A 24,000-nucleotide genomic window follows, 5' to 3' on the forward strand; every position below is an offset into this window, starting at 1 on the left:
AATCTCGTTTTCAATTCTTTTTTTTAAAAACGTTGAGGCATTTATAATTTGCTGAATCATTCATAAGTCGCGTGTAGTCAATAGACTATAAATTCATGCCGCTAACATGTTTACATAACACGTCGAAGTCGTATACTCGTTATTAAGTTTTTAATTCCGTCAATCATTTGGTTTAATAAAGAGTATATTTCGAATTGTTATAAACGATGTTTGTTGTACGCTTCGCAATGCTTACCGAAAGATTCCTTTATCTCATTACAAGAGGAAATTCTCTTTGTAACTTGTCGAGTCAGCAATTACTTTGGTTTCTTTTGTTATAAATTTATATCAATTCTTAACTTATTCAAAAGCCTATAATTATATAATATCTGCTGGTATCATTATATTTAAACAGAACAAACAGGATGGCAATGACATTTTGAAGACTTTTATAATTAATGATTTACTTTTTCTAAGATTAATGCATCTCATTAACGAAAACAAATATAAATATTTATCACATTCAAAATTTATATTTTGCACCTTAGATAACACTTATATAATATTAATATAATTAATTCTATACATATATATGCGAATGTATTACAAAATGAAAATCATTGTTAACGTAACATGTAATCGGAAGAATTCTTGCTCGGACAGATTAAGGAATCGTCTTGCAACATCAGGACAATCTTGTTGTATCTTAGAGGTTCGGTAACCATGATAAAATTTGCATTGATTTTATTAATAAAATTTTAGCTTTTCAGTACTCGTTCTATTGTAGGGACAAATGAGACATAAATTTACAATAAAAATAAAATGACAGCTGTCATGAATGACATCTATATGACGTCATTCGTCCAATGACAGCTTCCTTAGATAAACTTTTTTTTTTCAGCCGATGGACGCGAACTGCAAGGCATAAGCATTCCCTAAAAATTGCCACTAGGTCATGCGCTGCACGCATCCAGTTACCTGAGCCATGTCGCCGATCCACCTAGTGGTGGGCCTTCCCACGCCGCGTCTACTGGGTCGTGGCCACTCAAGAACTTTTCTGTAACTGTACACTTGTAAACTAATCGTAAATATATAGTACACTGTAATAATAAAGGAACTTGAGTAATAACGCTATTTTTCTCAATGTGTCGACTATATTCTGAAACAACAACGACTATATATAAATATATATATATATTTTTTTTTTTGGAATAGACTCACTGATTTTCAAATAGCATTTGCAGATATCGTTGGTTTGTGGTGGCAGAGCGCAGAGGGCATGTAGCCTAAGTTATTTTTTAAGGTAGTGAAGCTCGAGGGCTCCTTGGAAGCCTCTACTCGAGCCGCTACTTACTTTTACCGGAATAGAATCCCTCCGATGTCTTTTATTGCTTCGGCGGACGCTTCGATTATTTTCTTCAAGAATCTTTTCTTTGAGAGCGTCTCTAGGCTCTCACATAATGCTGGAACAACTCTCTTTTGTACAATAAACATTGTATAGATATCCACGGCATTATCTATTACTTGATATCGTAGAATTAATGACTACATTATCAAATAATTTAATTAGGCTATATACGTAGAACACTAATCATCATGTATATCGGGGCTCTTTAAAACTGGAAAACTAAAAATATATGATAGGGATTATTATTAATGAGTTCAGCAGGACAGTCTCTTAAATATCTTATAACATGGTCAACCTATACACAGGACTCGCAAGTCATTACTTGACCCCGACCAGATGAGATCCGCTAACGAGGCCGTGGAGGCGGACCAGTGTAGTTAATAAAGTAGTTGGTTTGAGTAATTTTAGTTGAATTCAATGTTAAATCGTCTGAAAACTAGTGTTAAAGTTACTTATTTGTTAATATACTTAGTTAACTATTTAATATACAAGCTTTATTTATCATTAAATATGTATATGTATATTTAAAGGGGTGAATTTGTAATTAATTTGTTAAAATGGTATTGTTATGCTCTAAATATCCGCTAATACACGTAATTAACAAGATTTTAATTTGAAATTAATGATGTTCACAACAACATTTAAGATTGTTGAAAAGTAAAATTTTTTGGAGATTATTACTTAAATAAATACGTAGATATTATTTGTTTGTTCATTATAAAACAATAACAATAGAAAAGCCTTTTAAGATCTTTTTTCCATCAAATTTAAATAAAGAATATATGTACGAGTATATATAACGGATTTAACTTCAGTAAATATCTGAGGTAATAGAGCTTTTTACAATAACACAATAACAATCCAACCAAAAATATCAGTCATTTTTATAATTTGACCCCCTTTAGGCCATCGGCAGACGCTGGATGCAAACCGCTCCTAACCAGTCCTATCAAAAATGTTTTGAGGAGGCCTATGTATAGCAGTGTACGTCTTGCGGCTGTAACGATAATTTTGATTATCATCTTTATTTACAGATTTGAAATGTTGCTAGTAGTTTTATGAAAACTATTCGTTAGTATGTATTTAGTTAGTGTTTTAAATTTGTATTTCTGGATGAAGGCCTCCACTATCTTTTCCCATGTCAGTTTTTATCTACTTTTAGTAACCAGGTTCAGTCCATAGAGGCCCACAGTACCACCACCACCTCCACCAGAGATATCTATAAGGGGATATACTATAAACTACAAGATTAGCAGGCGATTTGGCGATCGCGATGTTGTATTATGTACGCAGAGAATGCTGCTCTTCATTCTCTGAAAATTTGTTTGTGAACATTGAAAATCTTATATAATGCAAAAAGTGTGAGTTATATGAGATTGCATACCGGGAATCGAACCCGGGACCTACAATTGTAAGTCTCAGTGCTCTACCGCTGCGCTACCACTATTCGACACTTATACATATTTCATTAAATTATTCAAAAGTTTTATAAGCTTAATATTAAAAAACGTTTTTAAAACGATACCGGAACTTATCATGTGAATAGACCACTTGTATTATATAATAAAATTAAAAATGTAAAAAAAAATATTTTGAATTAAGAATTGAGAATTCAAGTTATATAAGATAATGGTTATAGATCGGATAGAACAAAAAGCTTTAAGGCTTTTATACCTATTTTTAAGTACCCTAAATAAAGTGATCACTCTGACATATGTTCCATACGACTATCTTTTTTATCAGAATGGAACAGACTGATAACTTGCGGTAGCACAAAGTCTGTAGGGACAGATAATAAATTATTCAATTTTAATAAGTAGTAATCTACATTTTAAAAACACTTTTTCTTACTGTTATCATTACTTTTTTTTTCGTTTTTTAAACCATTGACTTATGGATAGGATGTTCCGTATATTAATTGACAGTAATTAATTTATGCGTTCAACCTTTTAAAGTTTTTACACCTATACGCAACAACGTTTATAAATATAGAAATGTTCCACCGCACTATCTGAAGCATTTCAAGTTTCGGTCGGGTTTGAATGACTGTACTTGGGCGCAATTAGTAACTCGAAACGAACCTTTCTTTTTCTGTACCTTAATTGCATTCCGTTCGTTTATAATTGAACACGTCATACGTCTTCGCTAAGATAAAAACAGAAATGATAATGACATCTTTAAATTGCGAGACTCGATATATAAAAAAATATCGAGCTAGTTTCACGCATTTCTAATTAACGCATTTATATATACGGACATTAAATAATTTAACGCTAGAATTCATAGGCAACTAATATGAAGGATTATTTCACGTTTAATGCTATTAGGAGACATTATACAATAGTCAATTGTATTTCGTGACACTATACGGATGATTATGAACTGTCATGTTTCCTTAATTAATGTTTTGATGCAATTAGTCATCGGGTACAAAGCCGCTTGTTTTGTGAAGTCTGATGACATTCCGTCAGTATCAATAGGGGTTAATTACTGTTGTTCGTATAGAATTTAAGGCAGTTTCATAATTAAAATATTAAGTATAAACAAATGAATAATTTAAGCAATTTTCACATTCACCTTTATTTGCTTTCAAAAATATATTTAAAGAATTTAAAATTAGAAACACATATCTAGTTTGATAGTCTTCTAATTGTATTGCATTATGTTAGCGACATTAAATCATTTTATTTATATCGAAAAAAATAAAGTTTTCTTCTAGTTCTGTTATTGATATTTTTTAAATGGCAGATATAGATAATAATAAATGGCCTCCGCTATTGGGACCTCTCCTTTCACCCCTATTTTATTAGGAACCGGGTTTTTTATTTCTTAACAATTTTTTCACATGAATTTTTTTATTTTTGTCCACGTCTTCCATAGTTCATAATATCTTTTTTTCTTCCTTCTGTCATTCCATATTTCCATCTTCCTTTCTCAATCATTCCATTCCTTTCATCCATCCTCAAACATTTCAGTTGTATTTTTTATTGCAGTAATAAATCTATATTCTTGTACATATGTTACATATCTCGAACAAAAAAAAAATGGTGAATATGGCTAAAAGTCAGTAGTCACAAAGGCCCACTTATAGGCATAGGCCACCTTCAAAGATTTCATTGGGGGATATTCATTAATCGCCACTTTTGACACGCGGGTTGGCGAAGGCAATATGGTATTAATTATGGTAAACAGAGGACGCCGCTGCCATCATGTGTAAATTTGTTTGTGGGCAGTGGCAATTCTATATAATTAATTCAAAAAATGTGAATTAATTAAGATTGTATACTGAGAATCGAACCCGCGACCTACAATCGCAAGTCTCAGTCATCTATCGCTGGGCAACCACTGCTCAAGTAGTCAAGTGCAGGAAACAAAATCAACCGGCTTGTCTATAATCTTTAAATAGAAAATCCTTAAAATACACATAGGATGCCATTAAGAAGTCTGAAATGAGAATTGTTCAGTGGAGTAGATCGGTAGACCTGACCTGTTTTATGATAGGTGATATATATTGACATTTACAGCTGAGCGCTTTCGGTTTAAGGAGGTCATGTTAAATTTTAATCGTTCTTAAGGTAGGATTTACTCATTACCTTATTTTATTTTTAAAATAAAAATACGATAAACATTACTGCAGATCTTAAGAATAGAAAAATACATCAATGACAGATGCTACCGCTTTTTTTTTAATTTGCTCCAATAAAAAAGTAAATCTAATTGAATCTACGGGTTGATTGGTTATTGGTATATAAGCTTTAAAACCTACTTCTTAATAGCCTACTTCCTGTCAATTAATGTACCATACATTCAAACTAAAATTCCTTTCAGATATATTGAAATATCGTAATGATAATATAGCAAGGAAAAGCGTTTTCAAAGTTAGGATTGTAAAAAATTTAATTTAATCCGACGTCGTCATTATTACAGCCCATAGACATCAACTGTAAGGCATGGGCCTCCGCCAATATATCTACGGGGGGATGTACCATAATCGCCATGCTTGGTGGGCAGGTTCGTGATCGCAGTGTGGGAATATGGTACACACAGGACGGTGCTGCCCATTATGAGCAAGCTTATTCGTGTGCAGTAGCAATCCTATATAATTAATGCACAAAGTGTAAATTACATAACATTGTTTCCCGGGAATCGAACCATTAACCTATGATTGCAAGTCTTCTACCGCTGGGCCGCCACGGTTTTAAATTTATAATTGTTTACTATATGTCATTGCTTACTTTGTACTGCCAGACATTAAAGGCATGTATTACAATAAAAATATAATTAGGTAACTCATTTCACAGTGAACATTTTATACAGGTTGATCGGAAACTTGAGTAAAAGTTTTAAAGGTTTTTGCTGACGATGCATTCACCACTCACTTTGCTTTTTTAAAACGATACAAACAAATAATGATTTTATATTTTTAAATCTTCATTTTAAGCAATTCCTATTGTTACTCGTCCAATAAAATTATGGCATACATTAGGCTAGGGTCCAAGTGCTTTGCGTTGATAAACGCTAGCATTAGTCAGAGAACACGTCGGCCCTACTAAAAAGGCGCTGAACACTTGACGGGCCGCTTACCAAGTCACAGTATGACAAAGAGTCCACGTGCCATTGGTTATTCCAAAAAGGTAATCATGAACCACAGTTGCGTTTCGAACTTCAATTCGTTCGAAATGCAAATTCGAAAGTCATTTCAAAATTTAAAAATTGTGAATAGTCATTTATTTTGCTATTATAAGTACTAAGCTATTATTTGAAATTTTGAGAAGAGCTGGCCAAAAACTCGACAGTTGTTCTCTTTAAATTAAATGAAAAATGTTTTATGTAAACATTCTTATATCGATATTGATACAATAAACCGATTTTTTAATAACATGTTTTTAATTTTAGATTTAAAAGTAAGAATAGAAAGATCTAAAATGTTTTGTGGAATTTTATTATAAGTAAACGTATGTGTAGATTTGGATGATTGCACTTTTGCATTCGTCGCATTATTAAATGAAATATGACCATCAGTGGTGGTTACAATCATAACCATGTACTAACACAAATGAATTGTGAACAAAATGTAATCACATTGAATGATATAAGAAAAATACTATTATAATAAGCAGATAATCGAAAATTGATTATCTGTAATAGTTTGGGCAAAAGTTCTTACTTCCTCATTACTCTAAAACCTTTTGAAATTAAAAATAGTCTCATCTGACATATTCTAGAGAGTGCAGAAAACTGTTTGAGGTTAGTTTTAGCAGTTGATGCTTATCTTATTAAAACGTTCTCAATTTTACAATGTAACGATTGTTTAGAATACTTGTTGATTTATTTAAATGCAACAGACTTTACAATAGTAATTTTTAGATCGTCGATCTTTACAGATATCTACACTCCATTAACAGTTAAAACCGATTGTTTATAAAAGAAAGATCTTTCTTCGGTCGAAAGATATATCCGACCAGCCAACATTAGAACTTTAACTACACCGTACGCATAAACACTGCGATAAAGACCCGGCTCTCATTCATCTGTCATGTGCTAAATAAAATACCGGTTACTATAAATATATTATCATTATTTATACATTAATAAATTTAGACGGAAAAACAGCGATGTAGGAGTATATTTATTAAAATGTGTATTGAACTATACTTTCGTCCTACATGTAGAATTTTTCTGTAACATCATTTTAGTACTAAAGACGTCCACTGCGGGAACTAGGCGACATTCATGGATTATTAATGTAATAAAAATAAATTTTAATGATGATTTTAAAAACAGTTTTAATGTATTTGTCGTATATATCATGTGTGTATTTCAAAAGGCTTTGATAAATAACGTTTCGATATTTCGTTTCTGTAAATATATATTAATAGAAGTTTACCCGATCGACAAGCACTTTTTAAGATTGCGTAATATAATTGTGAGTGTATCACAATATATAACCTTTGACCAAAGCCTTCCTGTAAATCTTGGTATGTGTGTATAAACGTATTAATATTACGCACACTGGTACGTTTCGCAGATCTCACAGGAATTCGCTTCCAATTCGTAGGCACGGCACTCGAGATTAATAGCGGAGGATATCTTGTGATGCGTGGAATTGTTGAAAAACGATTTATGCCAACCACATACTCAACGTTTTCGTTTAGATTCCATAAATTATTTTTCGAATCAAAATTACGAGAACGACTAAAATGATATTAGATTTTTATTAAACACTATAAGGCGATAGACGCCCACTGCATGGCATAGGCGTCTCCAAAGATCGTCGCGATGACTGGTTTTGTACTCCCTGCATCCAGCGACTTCCCGCATCCTTGACTATGCCTCGAATTCGAGTGCCGGTCTGGCGTTAAAATCAGGGAGGAGACAATAGCCTCCCTGATAGGCGAAAAAGAAACTAGGAAAGAATTCCTCGCTTGTTGCACGAAAATAGTTAAAAACGTTATACAAAAAAATAAAAATTGAAATTTGAATTTTTGAATGATTTCTATAATTTAAAAAATATTATTTAATTGAAATTTGTAAGTAAGCAAAAATGTATGTAATGATACGAAAAATTAATATGGCCTTGGTCGGTATTTGAACGAAAATACGTTTCAATTTAACTTAAAATTATTTATTAATTATATGATTTACGCGTGGGTGACACTTTCATCATTGGCACTTTAACAAGTGTAGGTGATTCGAACGTGCCGCTATCTATTTCAAATTAACTTTTAATGAGAGTAGTTAAAATAAACATAATGAACGTACGTGTATTACGACTTACCCCATTAATTAAAGTTACAGGATAGTAAAAACGACCCCGTGGCAACTAAATAACATAAATATTTCTACAACTACCTTGAAAATGCAATAAAATACGTTGGTTCAGTTATTATCATGTTTATCTTTAACTAACAAATGTAATTTGTAGAGATTGGTATTAAAAATATATATTAACTAAGAAAAGGACCAATATTTAGCCGCCTCCGCACATGCAGAGATAGTCGTACAACAAAGTGCACCGCCCACCAGCCCGCTGGTAAATGCGCATGCGGCAAATAATGCGAATTACACAACTACCACCGTTAAATCACTCAACACGAGTTTCATCCCTCCACGGGGCATCTTCAGGAGTTTTGTTACACCGATTAGTGCCAAACACAGAGTCAATCTCCACTCTGTTTTACATGTGCATGCGCATTTATCAGCGGGCTGGCGGGCGATGCACTTTGTTGCACGAACACCACTGCATGTGCGGAAGTGGCTAAATATTGGTCCTGTTCTTACTTAGGATGGACTACCGTAAAATAACGCCTGGTTACATTAAAATATATAAGTTATGATTTTTTTGTCCTGGCTTATATTGTTACCCAAGTAGAATTTACAGATGCAGCTCTTAGAACGCCTTTCCCGCGTTCCATGAAGTGACTAGGAATAAGGGTTACCTCGACGGGACTTTGACAGTCATTCGTCGATAATACCGGCTTAGCATTCCGGCTCAGGGGTGCTTAAAGGGCCAGATTTCGTCTTGATCGGTTGATATTTCCTAGTTAAGATTATTACCATTTTAGAAAGCTAGCCCTAGGAGAAGAAGTGGCGGAGGACACTCCAGTTACGCTTCTATTTATAATGATTGAAGGTTGGTGGCTGCGAAATAATTAAATGACTTATATACATAAATTTGTACGAGAAGCTACTTGTGGAGCTTTATAAATTTTAAATTGAAAAAGAAAATTAATTTCGCATATATTACAAATAAAAGTTGATCTCATTTAATATCGCCCAGATATTATTTAAAATCCGACTAATTATGTATAAATTATTTTTTTTATTGAGAAACTTGAATTTCAACAGCTCATATATAATTGAACATATTTATTATACAAAAATATTTGGAAGTAATAACAGACTTTATCACATACATATGATTCAATGATGTTTTTAATATGAAAACTTGTCGCGAGTATCTAATCTTTTCATAAATTATAGAATATTAAAGTCGTAGAGATAAGAAATTAAAAAAAATACAGTTTTTGAACAATCTCATGATTATGTAAGTAAAATTTTATTATGTATTTGATCTCGGCGATTTCCGGAGCGGAGAATTTCTTCATACGAGAACCTCTTCGCAGCCGGTCCAGTTGGAACTTGTTTCAATACGAACTTTTTAACCGAGGGCTGTCACATTTAGTTGATAAAAATTTTAACGTCGTACATTTTTTTAATAATCATAAAAATTACTAGAAATTTAAAATATATAACTAGTTTTATTTTCTAACTAATCTATTAAAAACTATTATTATATACATAATACTGCCTAACGGAATCAAATATCAAGTGAAATTTTATATAATTTTTATATTTAATATAAGTAATAGACACACAAAATTAATGGTAAAAAATATTATTGCGACAACCCTATTACACGTTTGAGAAATAAAGTAAATTAAGGTATATGCTTGTATCGTTGTGTGCATTTGTTCATTTTATTCTCAGCTCAATGATAAGGTTCATTGCATTCACAGATTGTAATTTATTCATATCTATGTCATTTAAATCTATGACTGTATATGTATTTTGAATATATTGTCATAATTAATCTGTAATTTAAGAAATATATTATGTAAAATTGTAAAAACAGAGGTGAGCACGAAAATTTTATTACACGAACGCTCCGAAATTTTATACTAGTTAGGCCGCCTTCACCTAAAATTTACTTAAACGTCGTCGCCCGTACAATTGAATTAAGGCCCGAATAAGAATGAATGAACTCATTCTCAGGATTCCATTGCAGGGCAATAGAAGTGTTCGTACACTTCTATTATAAGAGGCAGTAAAATCAAATTTGATTTGTTTAAATAATTTTTATTCTTTACTGGAATTTTCTACTTTCCGCCTTTATTTCGAATTCAAATTTTTAAGGCGTTCGAAAAAAGGTTGTTTTTATAACGCAACATGCTATTTCGAGTTTCAAATTAATGCTATTTGAAGTGAACATGACAAGGGATTTTTATTTGTATTTTAGTGTCATTACATTAGTAAAGTTAGTGACTACTTTAGTTAGTTACCATTATATAGGAGTTAGTGTTTGCACGTGAATTTACTGCGTTGTCGGATTTGCATAATGCTAAAAACGCGTAGTTTAAATTTCTTTTTTTTTTCAGTCTATTTAAGGAAATTAGTAACTTTTTTATTCTATACGACAGTACTCCCTCCCCCCTCATCTCGACTATACCGTGCCTATAGGTGCGGCACAGCAACCTCGGTAATACTATAGTGTGGGAGAAACTCTAGCAAAACTTTAATCCTTATTTTAAGTAACTTAGGACAGTATGTAAATTTAAGAAATTATTAAAGATTTTTAATACTTTTAAGCTATTAAAATTTAAATTTAGCAGGCCATTTTTTATAGAGCAATGTTAGTGAAGCCGTAGAAGACTGTGAGTTATGATCGTAGGTCGCGGGTTCAATTCTCGAGATATAATCTTAGGTAAACACTTTGTGCATTGATTATATAGTTTATTATATATATTGTCACTTTTCATAAAAAAGTTTCCAGAAGATGAGCAACATCAACCTCTGTGTACCATAATATCACACTATGATCGCCAACTCGGCTACCAATAGTGGATATTATTGTATATCCTTTAAAGATATCATTGTGGGAGGCCTTGCGTGGGCGTCTGTGCTGAAACGACAACGATTTTTATAGAAAGTAATATTTTAATGTTAAGTAGTGGTAGCGTAGTGGTTAAGACATAACCATACGGTATGTTGTGGGAACAGGCCGTTGTCGATGTGAAAAACATGGATTTTATTGATGCCTTTTCGATTTATTTATCAAATTTGAAAATACAACCAATAATGGAAAATATTTTCCCAGCCATCAAGTATTTAAAAAGTTATAAAATAATCAAATCTTTTTTTCGATCTCTAGTTATGGTTTGATAAAGAGAAAGAAGAGACTAACAAGAAAATAAAATCATTCATATTTGGTATAAATCACGATATTATGAAGATTTCTTTGTCATTTTCGTAATACAAACAAATGATTTCGATACATTAATGTCATTAGAAAGCTACGTTCTGCGGAATCGATTAGGGTTAAATATCTCCATCATTTTCTTGTGTAGTTCTAATGTGGTTAAGTTTTGCGATGAATGCCTTTGGATATTAGTTAATAATTTTAATTCCTTGCATATTAAGATTACGACGATAGCTAGAAGATGATGCCGGATTTTTTACACATTTCTAAACTATTAAATTCTGGTAATAAAATTATGAAAAAAAAACTTTTCATAAGATAATATTTATTATTTTTGGTAAATATATTTTTATACATATATACATACATATAATTTTTCTTTAGATTAAAGCTATTGTAACGATCTTTTTTGTCGCTCTGAACCCACATGCAGTCCTATTTTTTATTTTCGGTTAAATTTGATTTGTGTATTGTGATTTTCTTAATTATTTTCGGGTAGATTACTCGTAATTGTTACACTTACATTGATTAATACATTTTTTATTAAATAATAGTCGCAAGGGACTTTTAATTAATTAAATTTCGTTGTTTACTTTAAATATGTAAATATTGAAAATATTATTGAGATATTCCCGTTTTCAGTAAGTGGAAATATATACAAATGTCCTTTTTTTCTAACTATTATATTTTTAACGGGTACAGTAGATTGTTAATTAAATAAAACAAAATATGTCCAAAATGTTAGTTAAAATTATATTATTTCAAGTATTATAATTGAGTGCAATTTAATTTAATTTATTTATTCGCCACGGGTAACGGCAACTTTGATCGACGATAGAAGTGACTTAAAGTTAAAAAAGAAAAGTTCTTTTCAATATTCATAGTAAAATCGTTAAGCCACTGAACATCTCTGAAGCTTATTCACAAATCTCTTATCGATAGGATTTGTTCTTCTGCGTCGTATTTCCGCGAAGTAGCTCCTGATTGAATAAATTCGGACATCATTCGGAAAGCGATTAAGTGAGTGGTCGAAAAAACATTTTGAAGCTGCTTTCAAAACACAATTAATGGGAGGAAAAAGGGTGAAAACTTCAATGAGATATTGTCATCAATTTAAAAATAAATCTTTTATTAATTATAAACTTTGGTAAAAGCTTGTTGATTTTCATTGTGATTTAATAATTTTACGTAGTAGAACATTCTATTTCAACAATATATACTCATTAACAATAAACAAATTGGTAAATGTGTTGCTTAACGTAAACATGGGGGCGTCTAGACTAATACAGATATTTTTTTAAATATTTTGTGAAGGTGCGTGGAAGGTTTTAAAGAGAGAAAATCAATAAAAAAGTTAGGTTAGGTTAGAATAGAAACGTCCCCGGATACCATTTTATCGGAATAATTAAAAAAATGTTTTCATGTGCATGTGTATATTTGTTAGAAGTATTTTTTTTCTTTGTGTATTTTGTGTGTTTATTTTCAATAAATGAAATGAGAACCGTCAATTGCATTTTATTTCTTTATTTTTTCTATTGACCTGCGACTGTCCCATAACAATATGAAGTTTGTCGAGCAGTTAGTGTGAAATAAAATAATTATATAGAAACTACTACATTCCAAAATAATGACTAGAGTGAAAATTTTAGTGTGAACAATATTAAAACGTGATTCAGAATCTATTTAAGCAGGACAAAAGGTGCGATTTTTCGTCAAATTCAATGAGATATAAGAGCATTGTCAAAAAAAGAAAAACAGTTTTTTTTTTTATTTTGTAAATTGTTATTGACAATAACGCCTTTATTTATTACATGATGAAATTGAAAACCATTGTTCACTATTTAAAGGATAAACTAGTATAGTTTTTGAAATAGTTCACGTGGTAACCGCCCCACGTAATCGTACAGAGCTATTTATTTTCAGCACTTAAAACACAATGCGAAATCATGGATACTTATTGTACTTATGAAAAAATACATCGGAATAAAGAAATTTGAACACACAGAAAAATACTGAGAACAGATTAGTACGTTACAAAAGAAAAGTGAGAAATTAGTTTCATTTTTAATATCTACACATTCAATGACGTTGGAATATATAACATAAGAATCATTTGATTTAGTCATTGTTTATTCTATACATCATCATTTCAACCGTGAAACCTACTTCTGACCATGGACCTCTACTAGGGGTTTCTAAAAGAATCTGTAAGAAGCGACCTACATTCAGCATCTTTGGGGACCTTAATAAGGTTGACTCCCCCTTGTCACTTCCTACGTTACATTTGCGGATCGTGTTCTTATCTCCAGAACCTAAAAGTTCAAGGGCCTTTAGTTCTGCGCGCTGCTTGACCTGTCCATTTACCAGTGCATTTCACAACATGTATTACATTTTATCATAACTCTTATATTTTAGTAAAAGATATAAATTTCGGATTTAAACATCTTATTTTCATCTTATACTTCTACCTTGATAACCCAGTAATTCCCTAGCTACGGTGCCCTTAATTCGAAATAAAACAATGGTTACGCAAGATTACACACCTATATCTCCTTATCATATAGACTGTCTCTAGTTTTATGTTAAGGTGGCAGATATGAGTCTGCGTGGGTAAAATTGCGATGACCATTTTTATCGCTAAGCAGCGATTTGTAAACATTGCTTTGTTGCAAGTAAGCTAATCGTAAGTGTACTAGCATGTCTCACTGGGACGGTGGCGAATCGTGTTACATATTACATTGTCATAGATTTGCACACCAATTGTGGTGCCCGTCCTTTTTACTTTTTTTTAATTTAAATGAATATTCTACAACAAAAATTTTATTTTTAATTTTGCTAATTTTGTTGTCACTTCTTTTATAACAAGCTATGCAAGCTCATTTATAGATACAAGGGTCATAGTAAATAAAAAAAGTCCTTGGGTTCACAGTTTAGCTTAATTATTATTTATTCATATTCTTTTCTTTTTCCTTTTTTATTGTCTCACTCTCTCTTACGTCCTTCTTAATGTCTCTCATTCATTCCCCTTTCGTCACCTTTCATACTTTACCTCTAATGCTTCACCGTTCCCTTTTGGATTGCTACTTTACAATATCGATTAATTTCTTTCACACTTTATGTATTCTAATTTCTTATTTCTATTGTTGTAATTTATGTCAATATAACAGTATTATCAGTTTTTTTTTTATCACATTTTGTTAATTTTTGGTTTTTAATTACTAATACGTGTTCGCATCATTTAAAATCTTCGGGCCTTATTGAAAATTCGCAGTTGTTCAACTAGCTAAGGAGTTGGCTATTATCGGGATATTTCTATGAGATCATATAGTAGAAAAGTAAGCAAGTTCAAGTGGGCAGGTCACATAATGCACAGTACAGATGGCCGCTGTGGCCTTGAGGTTTTGCATAAGCTAACCCAGAGGAGGTAGATAACCATACATAACCCATAGGAATGTAGATAGATAAACTTGTTCAAGTTATCGGAAGGCTCTATTTAAAATCTAGTTTAAAGGATTAGAAGTAGTAGAACATCCTACAACTGAAATTAGCAGGAACAATTATCTAATACATTTTACTTTAATCAACAAAACCATTTTATCGAAGTAAAAAGGCCTTTACGCTTCCCGAAACTCGTAACAGGTGTAATTTAGAATTCGATCCCCCGTTAAACTTTCCGCACCATATGTCAGCCTTTGTTACAATGTCCCATATAAAATCGGCGGACCATATCCAGGGGCTGTTGTTCGAACTTCGTTCCCATTGGAATCCTAAGGGAAATTTATAAACGTTCATTCCCATGTATAAAATGTACGGTGATCAATTTGTTTGTTAAAAGTAAATTAAAGATAAGATAGATGGTAGACGTGGCATTAGTAGGCACCCTTTTAGATGAGCCGACGATATATATATGTAGATGGATCACTGGATGCCGCGTGATGTGATCATCGCCTATGATATGTTTTTATGATGATGATAAAAATAGAACTAACTGAACCAAGTATATAGAGATTGTTAGCTACATTATGCTACAGAGACTGTATGTAGAGACTAGTTGCCCATCGTTACGTGAGTTGCTTTAAATCTAGAGTTATGTATTGTTCAAAGTTTGTCCAAAATTGAGATTGATGCAAGACAAAAGCGTGCAAAGTCCCTCGGAGAGAAAAAAGATGGTAGGAAATTAATGGGCGGGGAGACCAACGACCATGGTTATAGAATACTAATCTCGTTTAATAGAGAGAAAAGAAGTGAAAATCGCCTCACTGTTGAGTAAAGAGGAGAGTCGCCAGACCTATTTGGAGTTCTGCAATAAATAAATATGTTAAAAATAGACGAAAAATAATTTATAAAAGGTGATATAATAGCTGTGATATCACAAATGTATATTAATATGATATAAATAGTAAGAAAATGAGAATTAAGTCTAAATAAGTTGATAAAAAAAAAAACAAAAAAAAGCAAGTGCTTTATTGAACGGAATGAAAGATATTGTGAAAGATGAACGAATTATATCTTACAATATTTCATCTAATTTCCTAAGAGGGACGAAAGATGAGTATGGAAATTAATTAAAATTATGTGAAGAAGACGCTGTTCAACCATGATATGGGGTGAACAAGAGGCCGTAAAAACGGAGCCATTAATTAAAAAAAAAAAAAAAAAACGACCATGTTTATTCTGCCAAGAATATACAACTAAGATGATCAAGAAGAAGCGATTAGTAAATTTATATTCAAAAGTGTTGTAATTTTTAAGCCATAGGAAGCTCAATGCTAAATATGAACCTTTCCTATTGATTTCGTTTTTCGTCAACCATAACAATGTCACCTGTCCAAGCCGGTGCTGTCAGTTCGTGGTCTCGTTTCTAGAATCTCAGAAGTCTCTGCGGCCATGTGTTCACTATCATATTTGGCTATGTTGGTCACTTTCTTCTGTCTACGGATATCTACATTTCTGATTTGATCTCGTGAAGAAATCCTGTTTATCAATAAGTCTGAAGTCTATAAATCCATTACTGTATTAAGTTATAGATAAAAAATTATTACAACACAATAACACCGGATATTAAGTTACAAGATCTGATTCAATCATATTAAGTGGTTCAATCGTCATTGATTAGGGTGACCAGGTTTCACAGATTTAACAGGGCTATAAATATTTAATATTAAGTGTAGGCGCAAAATTTCTAAAATGTTATGATTCGATTATAATTGGCGCCTATATACCGTAAATTACATTAACACAGCCCGGTTGAGGTTCAGTTGTGTCCGCATGACCTAATTATAAATTTGCATACAGATTACAATGGACGGAGATTTTGCGGCTCCGGCCTCGTAGTCTAATATAATTGAGTCAACTGACCAACGATTTATTTAAAATTTACATTGTCACGCGACTCAAAAGTACATTTAACAGAATACGAATATATTAAAACTGCTTCCGACAACATTATAACATTTATAGTTAAAGTGTTTCTGTTTAGTTGACCCGGTAAACTTCGTTTCATCTTACTTATTTAATGGAATCAGGCTTTACTTCGCGGAAGTCCATCCTAAGTAAGAAAAGGACCAATATTTAGCCACTTCCGCACATGCTTCATCTTACTTTCGTTTCATCTTACTGCCAACTAATATATAAATTACGAATACTTAAACTTACTCATATCTATTAAAAATTTAATTTTAGTTCAATTAGACGGCAAGAATGTTGTTTTATTTTATAGTTTTACATCGTTAATTTTTTAGTGAATGACATATTTTAATACGTATTGTCTTATTCCGCACAAAGACAAATCAAAATTATAAGAATTATAGTAATGGCTCCTGTCGTTTCAGAGTTATTAGTTGTGTAACATGACTTTGTCTTGTGTATATAAATTTTGATAATCATGATTTAAAATGATACATATATGATGATAAAAAATTAAGTGAATAGATTATCTAATGTTTCGTCAAGTCTGTAGGCCACAGCGCGCAGTGCAAATGGGCACAAGGGTTTTAAACTTCTAGACGAACTACGGCAAAGGGCGTCCACCAACAAGATGGATAGACGAAATTGTTATAGTCTTTGGAAGATGCACGATATAGGCCGCTTCCAACTGATCTTATCGGGAATCTATTGGCGAAGCGTACGCCATGCAATGGACGACCTGCGGCTGTATTGATGATTTAATTTAGAGTTGGATATGTCCTATGGATTCCGGAAGATCGTGATGTCTTTGATCTTGCAAAGATTTTAACGACACTTGTTCATGATTTTATATCTACATTTAAGTAATAATGTATTATTTTTATTACACATTCTATAGCTTATTTTGTTATAATCATCACGTTTCAACAAGGATTTCAAATAAATGAATTAATTTAACACGTAAGATTATATCACGTTATACTAGTAAATGGCATCTTTAGGGAAGACCTATATGCCTGGTGGACATTTATCGGCTGAAATTAATGATCGAATTAATTATTACCAACAAAGATGAATCCTACGAAAAGGATATAACAGCGAATGTTACATATTTCAATTAAAGTATATATTAACAAATATTTTTTAATTTATTATAGTTTGGTGAAGCAAACAGAATAATAAAATTACAAGTATAATTTAAATATACATGAAGCTAAGTACAAGTCTCCAGCGGTCATCAGCCATGGGATGTTCACTGCTTGACATAACAATTCTTACAGATTACCAATACAAATCCAGTTGATAGTATCCTGAAAAATTTATGTATTTTTATATAAAATCTAAATTTTTAAGAAAATAATAAATTTTGAATTACCGATGTCACATTAACACAATGAATGTCCCAGTAATAAAGTGTGTACAGTTTTACTCAATGAAGTAAAACAAAGCTTAATTTGCATTATACCTTAGCTTAAACAATTATTTCTAAATTGTATTTCATATTCACTGTGGTACGGTTAGTTAACAAACCTTTTTTTGCGTGTTTTTGTGTATTTTGTAAATAAAATAAATCTTCCGCATTGTAGAAATTTATTACTTTTATATGACATATAACTAATATTATTCCAATTAACATACAGAACTTTATATTCGGAGCCGTCTATTCATAAATAACTTGTGAATAAAATAGTTTTTCCTACATGTCCGTGTAAAATGAAAGCCGGCTGATAGCATTTTTGACACTGAATGAATTGTAGTATCACAAATATTATTTATACGTGTAATGAAGCTAGAAGGGATGCGAATTTGGACATGGAATATATTCCTAAATTTTTATCTCTATGAAAATGACATAAAAAGCTTTAATTTATTATTTTATGTAAAGATTTGTCTTTCAATATATTAGAACAATAAAATTTCAGGCACACATTTTGTATAACTATATAATGTAAAACTATACAAGGGTAATAAACTAAAATATTAATGCGAACAAAATAAATTGAATAAAGATTTCTTTAATTTTACAGTAAAATTCTTAATATGGTTAATAGTTTAACGCCAATGTTTTTAAATTCAAAACACTTTATAAACATTATAAATGCTATAATTTTATGAACGTTATGTGGCCCGATTCCTTGGTTTAAACGAACCGCGTTTTAATCCAGTGTGACAGCCCTGACTTTCGTGACCATAGCTCAACGCGTCGGACGGTGTTACCCTGTCGCGTGCAGTTCGGGTGGCCGTTATACGACCCACAAATAGCAACACAGAGAAAGCGAACATTTTCGCTACATGTATGGTCGTCACATTTATGACAAGTAGTGCGTTTCAAAATTAAACTGTTGTGCGTAACAGACGACAATATTTGACCTTGTGGTCGAGCTAATTGCAGCTAAAGATATATGATAAATTCACGTATTACCGCGGTGTGCAAACGCATTAACAAACGCAGTGTCAGATTATCATTTCAACCGTGTAGGCTCTATTCACTGGTAGACATAGGCCTCTCAAACTAATTTACAATAAGACCTAAGACTAATTTACAATAAGTAAATCACCTGTCAGTGTTATGATTGGGTGCGATGCTGCGCTTTCCGGTCAACACTCCTAAACCTTAAGGTCCTAGCGGTCATTTGTTCTGCGCAATATGTAACCTTCTCATTGTCATTTTAACTTACCAATCCCGAAGAATATCTAATACATCGGTAATCAATGCCGACGTTACATATTGTATAATAGATGCTCTTATACAGTTGTAACTTATTACACCACAAAGTACACTGAAAACTTAATGTGCTCAAAGTTATTATACATCAACCGTAAAGGTACAGTTCTCTTCGTAATTAAAATCCGATGATGCTTAGATTGAGTACGTTACTTTGTAAACATTATTATCAAGTATGAATTATTTTATTTTTCCACAATACCGAATAATTTGCAGTAATGCGACATAGTTATGGTTGCGGGAAGTCTCTAGATGCAAGTAGCGCAGGACCGGTTATTAGCGATCTTTGGGGTAAGCTATGTCTTGCAGTGGGTGACCATCGGCTGAAAAGAAGTAGTAGAAGAAGAAAACTCTCGTAAATCTTAGGTCAATACCACTTCGTCTATTCTTGTGGTATATATATATGTGTTTATAAGGTTGTTTGGAAGAGATTGCTCGGGCTATGGGCTCGAATATTTTACACCAGGTGTATAGTTAACAAGCATCTTAGTGTTAAGGTAATTTATTGTATTTTGTACATGAGTATACAGTATAAATAGGAGCAACATTAACATTCAAATAAATCGTGGGTTTAGTTTCGCGTAGGCGTCCAATTTTATGAATTATATGTAAACACGTTGTAAAATCGCGCAATATTTGTATCATGTATTTTGTAAACACGATTGATGGTAGACATAAAAAAACATTTTTCGTTTGTATGTAAATTTTTTAAAATTGTATTGTATCGGAAACCTATTCTAATCATCGAAATTATGTCAGTATTGTCATCAAGTTCTTTGTTATTAAATATTACTAAGTCTATTTCTGCGACATATATAATAACAACATTTACTAAACCCTGAAGCAAACTGACTTTTCGTACGACTAAAATATACTTAGATCTGAATCCGAAGAATAAGTTAATGCTCCTTACCATCTCACTAAAAAAAGGCCTGTGTTCCAATAGCTGACACCCAAGTCGAACTATAACCTTTTCAGTAAAGTTTTGTATATATATATTTGGAGAAAATAAATTATAAAATGGTATTTTTAAAGAAGTTTAGCTCTGTATAGCAAATAAATGTTATATTTTAATACGGCACATATATATTTAATCTTTCTTGCGTATCTGTAACAAAACAATTTTTCATATCGATATTAAAATTTTAGGTCACAGTGAATTAAAACGATATCCCACGTAAAGATTTATGAGTTACGGCCAATATATAAATATAAAATAACAAAAGTATAAATCATTACATGTGTACATAGATATTAGCTTAATCACCGTGTATTTATTTGAATTCTGTTCACATTTATACCCCGTAAAGGGTGAAAAAAGGGTCGGAACTTTTCTTAAAATGTAGTATTTCAGCGGCCCTTTTAAATTGGCATAAGGTCTATAAAGAGAAAGTCGAATGCTTCACGGTCAAGAGATTGCGGGAAGCTTTTAAGTTTCGATGGTACTTAATCTATTAAGTTGAAAGATGTGGCTGCCTTTACGTATAAATATTATAAGTAACTTACATACGTAAAGTAAAAACAGTAATTTCAAAAACAAAATGATTTAACGATTAATACAGAACATCGCTAGTAATATTTTCTGTTATGTTATTAAATAATTTTGAAGCTATTTAAGCACAGAAACCGATGAAGTACAATTGGCCATGTAAATAACATGGATTTTTGAGATTGATACCACAAACACTCAACGATTTAATGCGAAAAACACACACTTTAAATTTATTTATCGACGTAGGAAACGTAGTATTTAGAAACTTATTAAAAAGGCTGAATGAAATCGGTAGTCTTGTTTCGAGTTATAGCGTGACCTACGGAAACAAGAATTCATTTCATAAAAGTTGTTCATTTACCAAATGCTTTCCGTTTTTGATATCTTTTTAGCCTTAAGTGCTGTGATAGCTAAGGTATATAGCACCGAATATATTCGAATGTAAATAAAATATTGAGCATTGGTAGAGCACTGAGACATGCGATCGAAGATCACAGGTTTGATTCCCGTGATACAATCATATATAATTCTACTATACTTCTACGGTAATTACCCCACAGTGAGAATTTCTTCTATGGGCTGAAATGATGACAACTACGAAATGAAAAATTATCGATCTCATTTATTTTGCTACACTTATATAACTATAAAATATGTCAATGTCATTAAACGTGCCAGTGACAAGTAGACTGTCATATTGACAGCTCGAAAACATATTTATAATTTTTATTCTTACGTTATCTGTATTAATTAGATTGCGGACATTATAACTTTGAATGAGTTTGGATTATCTATTCCATAGCATATTGCCTTGGACGGAACAGTTATTGATTTTTCGTCTTTTAAGTTATTTACAATTTTTTGTCAATAAGACAAATGAAACTGTACACAGTTATTTCTCTCGTAGTTTATAGATGATTAAAATCTATTTATAAATATTATGGTATTGATTTTCAATTAATTTTAATGGTCGAACGTTTCCCACAATTCGTTATTACGGATATAATTGTTAGTTTAAAAATCAAACTGTCCTGGCAAAGTATCGTTGTAAATATGTTTTGTTCATTAAATATTTCTTTGATTTTTAAAGGAGAAACTATTAATTATTTAATTTATTGATGAATTATATAGAGAAGTAAAAAAGTATATAGTCAAGTTAGTAAATTAAAATTCGCCATTAATTTATAACATTACGTTCTTTATGAACTTAAAAGGTCGTTTCAACATATAAGAAGAATATATTTCGATAACATCAAAGATAATTGTCCTCATCACCGCTTCCTGGAAATAACCGCGGTCTAAAGAATTTGCTTACGGGTGATGCCTTACTGATGCGTGTCGCGTACATCGGCAGACGCTATGCTGGCAAAATATCAAATGACCAGACTATAAAGCGACAATAACACTCCAATAACGTTTACAAAAATATTCTCGCTTTTTTTTAAATATGGAACCTGGCTGAATTCTTGTACCTTTGCCTCTTAATTTTTTTTTAAACTGTGCGTAATTAAAGTGATTGCTTATTCACGAAAATCACATTAACTTTCGTAATGTATACACCGACATTATGAATTGATTAAAACAGAAATGGGACTTGTCTCCTATCTGTATATTTTGTACAACAGTCTCGGTCATTGACAGCGTCTGCATGTTATTAATGAGGCAGCTTACAATTCTTCTTGTGACATTTAACAATAAAATACAAAATTTAAATTATTTTTATTGCTTATTATTTTAAAAGTTTAAAATTATTGAACCACAAAATAACTTTTAAAAATAAATTGTCGGATAATTCTAACAAATAATTATAATTTTAATTGGAACGAGCAAGGAATCGAATTTCGATCTACAGTTAAATGAAATTTAATAATGAATGGTGTTTAATCGACGGTAATGCTTACAAAGTCAATCACATAGATTAATTGGTGTTAAAACACTACAAGAAATTGATTGATTGAATGAAATCGATCTGTGATTTGCTTCGATCTTTTTTATCGGTGCAGACGCTCTGGAATCTTTGATGGTAAATTTAATAGCTTGGTTGAAATTAGATTAATTGCCGTCTTCGGTTACCGAGCGAATATTACTAGCACTCTTACATTTGTTATATTTCTTCTTACCCTAGTAAAGCTAACAGATTTATATTTAAAAATTTGTTTTTATTATTTATCAGTAGTAATTCATTTATATATCAAATATTATTACATACTTTAAGTGTGTTTAAATACGTCTATATTAAAATGTTACCAAAGTAAAGAATAAATCCAAAAGTTATTTTATTGTTGATCTCTAATAATTATTAAATAAATTAGTAATTAAAAATCACGTTAAAAATTTTACATTATTAAAATTATGTTTATTCATATGTATGATAATTAAAATATAATAATGAATTATTATAATAATGACTACATACGTTTGAGCTTTATCTTGATACTGTTCTTGGGACTCCAAGTCAATAATCCCGATATGTCAACAATGCCACGAACATTCATTTACTGACACAAACTCACATCAGTTTTAACACAATACACATTATATGAAACACTATAAAACAATAGAAGCAATTTTAATTCACAGATTGTACGTTTATAATTTTTAAAAATAAAAATGTATCGACAACTTGGGACACAATACATTACAAAGAGCATGCGCCCGGGCAAGGCAACTGTCATTTAGTTCCGAAAACGTACGCCAGTTAGCGCTTAGTTTCGAATAGAAAAGGACGGGGATAACGTTTGAAGGAAGTAGGAAGAGGACGAAGAATTCAAAGCCTCGAAGCTCACGGAGCCTCGGTACAAGCGCGAGTAAAATATGCATTCTGCAAGTTCGTGTATTGGTCCCTTTTGTTTGTTTTATGCTCGCGGGTTTTTGTACGTGAGTTATATCATTTCGCGGTACGATGGCAATGGACTTTAAATTTGATTACGTACGATATATAATAAATAAATTGATTTATTTATCGATATAATTCTTTATTAATGTAACATTCTTTCATTTAAGTATACTTA

General features: G+C 31.6%; 1 protein-coding gene across 1 annotated transcript in view; it reads right to left on the minus strand.

Annotated features, from left to right (window-relative positions):
• Window positions 1-23,593, minus strand: part of wake (wide awake) — an 80,853-nt gene extending 57,260 nt beyond the window's left edge. Inside the window, exon 1 of the mRNA XM_068776082.1 lies at window positions 23,406-23,593. Within this exon, the coding sequence (XP_068632183.1) occupies window positions 23,406-23,484 (79 nt within the window). The 5' untranslated portion in view covers window positions 23,485-23,593. The remainder of the gene's footprint in view (window positions 1-23,405) is intronic.
• Between the last annotated feature and the right edge of the window lie 407 nt (window positions 23,594-24,000).

The sequence above is a fragment of the Battus philenor genome, unplaced genomic scaffold (genome assembly GCF_028537555.1).
Source record: "Battus philenor isolate CCGP_79_NKW_IND1 unplaced genomic scaffold, ilBatPhil1.0.hap1 SCAF_9, whole genome shotgun sequence".
In the NCBI taxonomy this organism is placed as follows: domain Eukaryota; kingdom Metazoa; phylum Arthropoda; class Insecta; order Lepidoptera; family Papilionidae; genus Battus; species Battus philenor.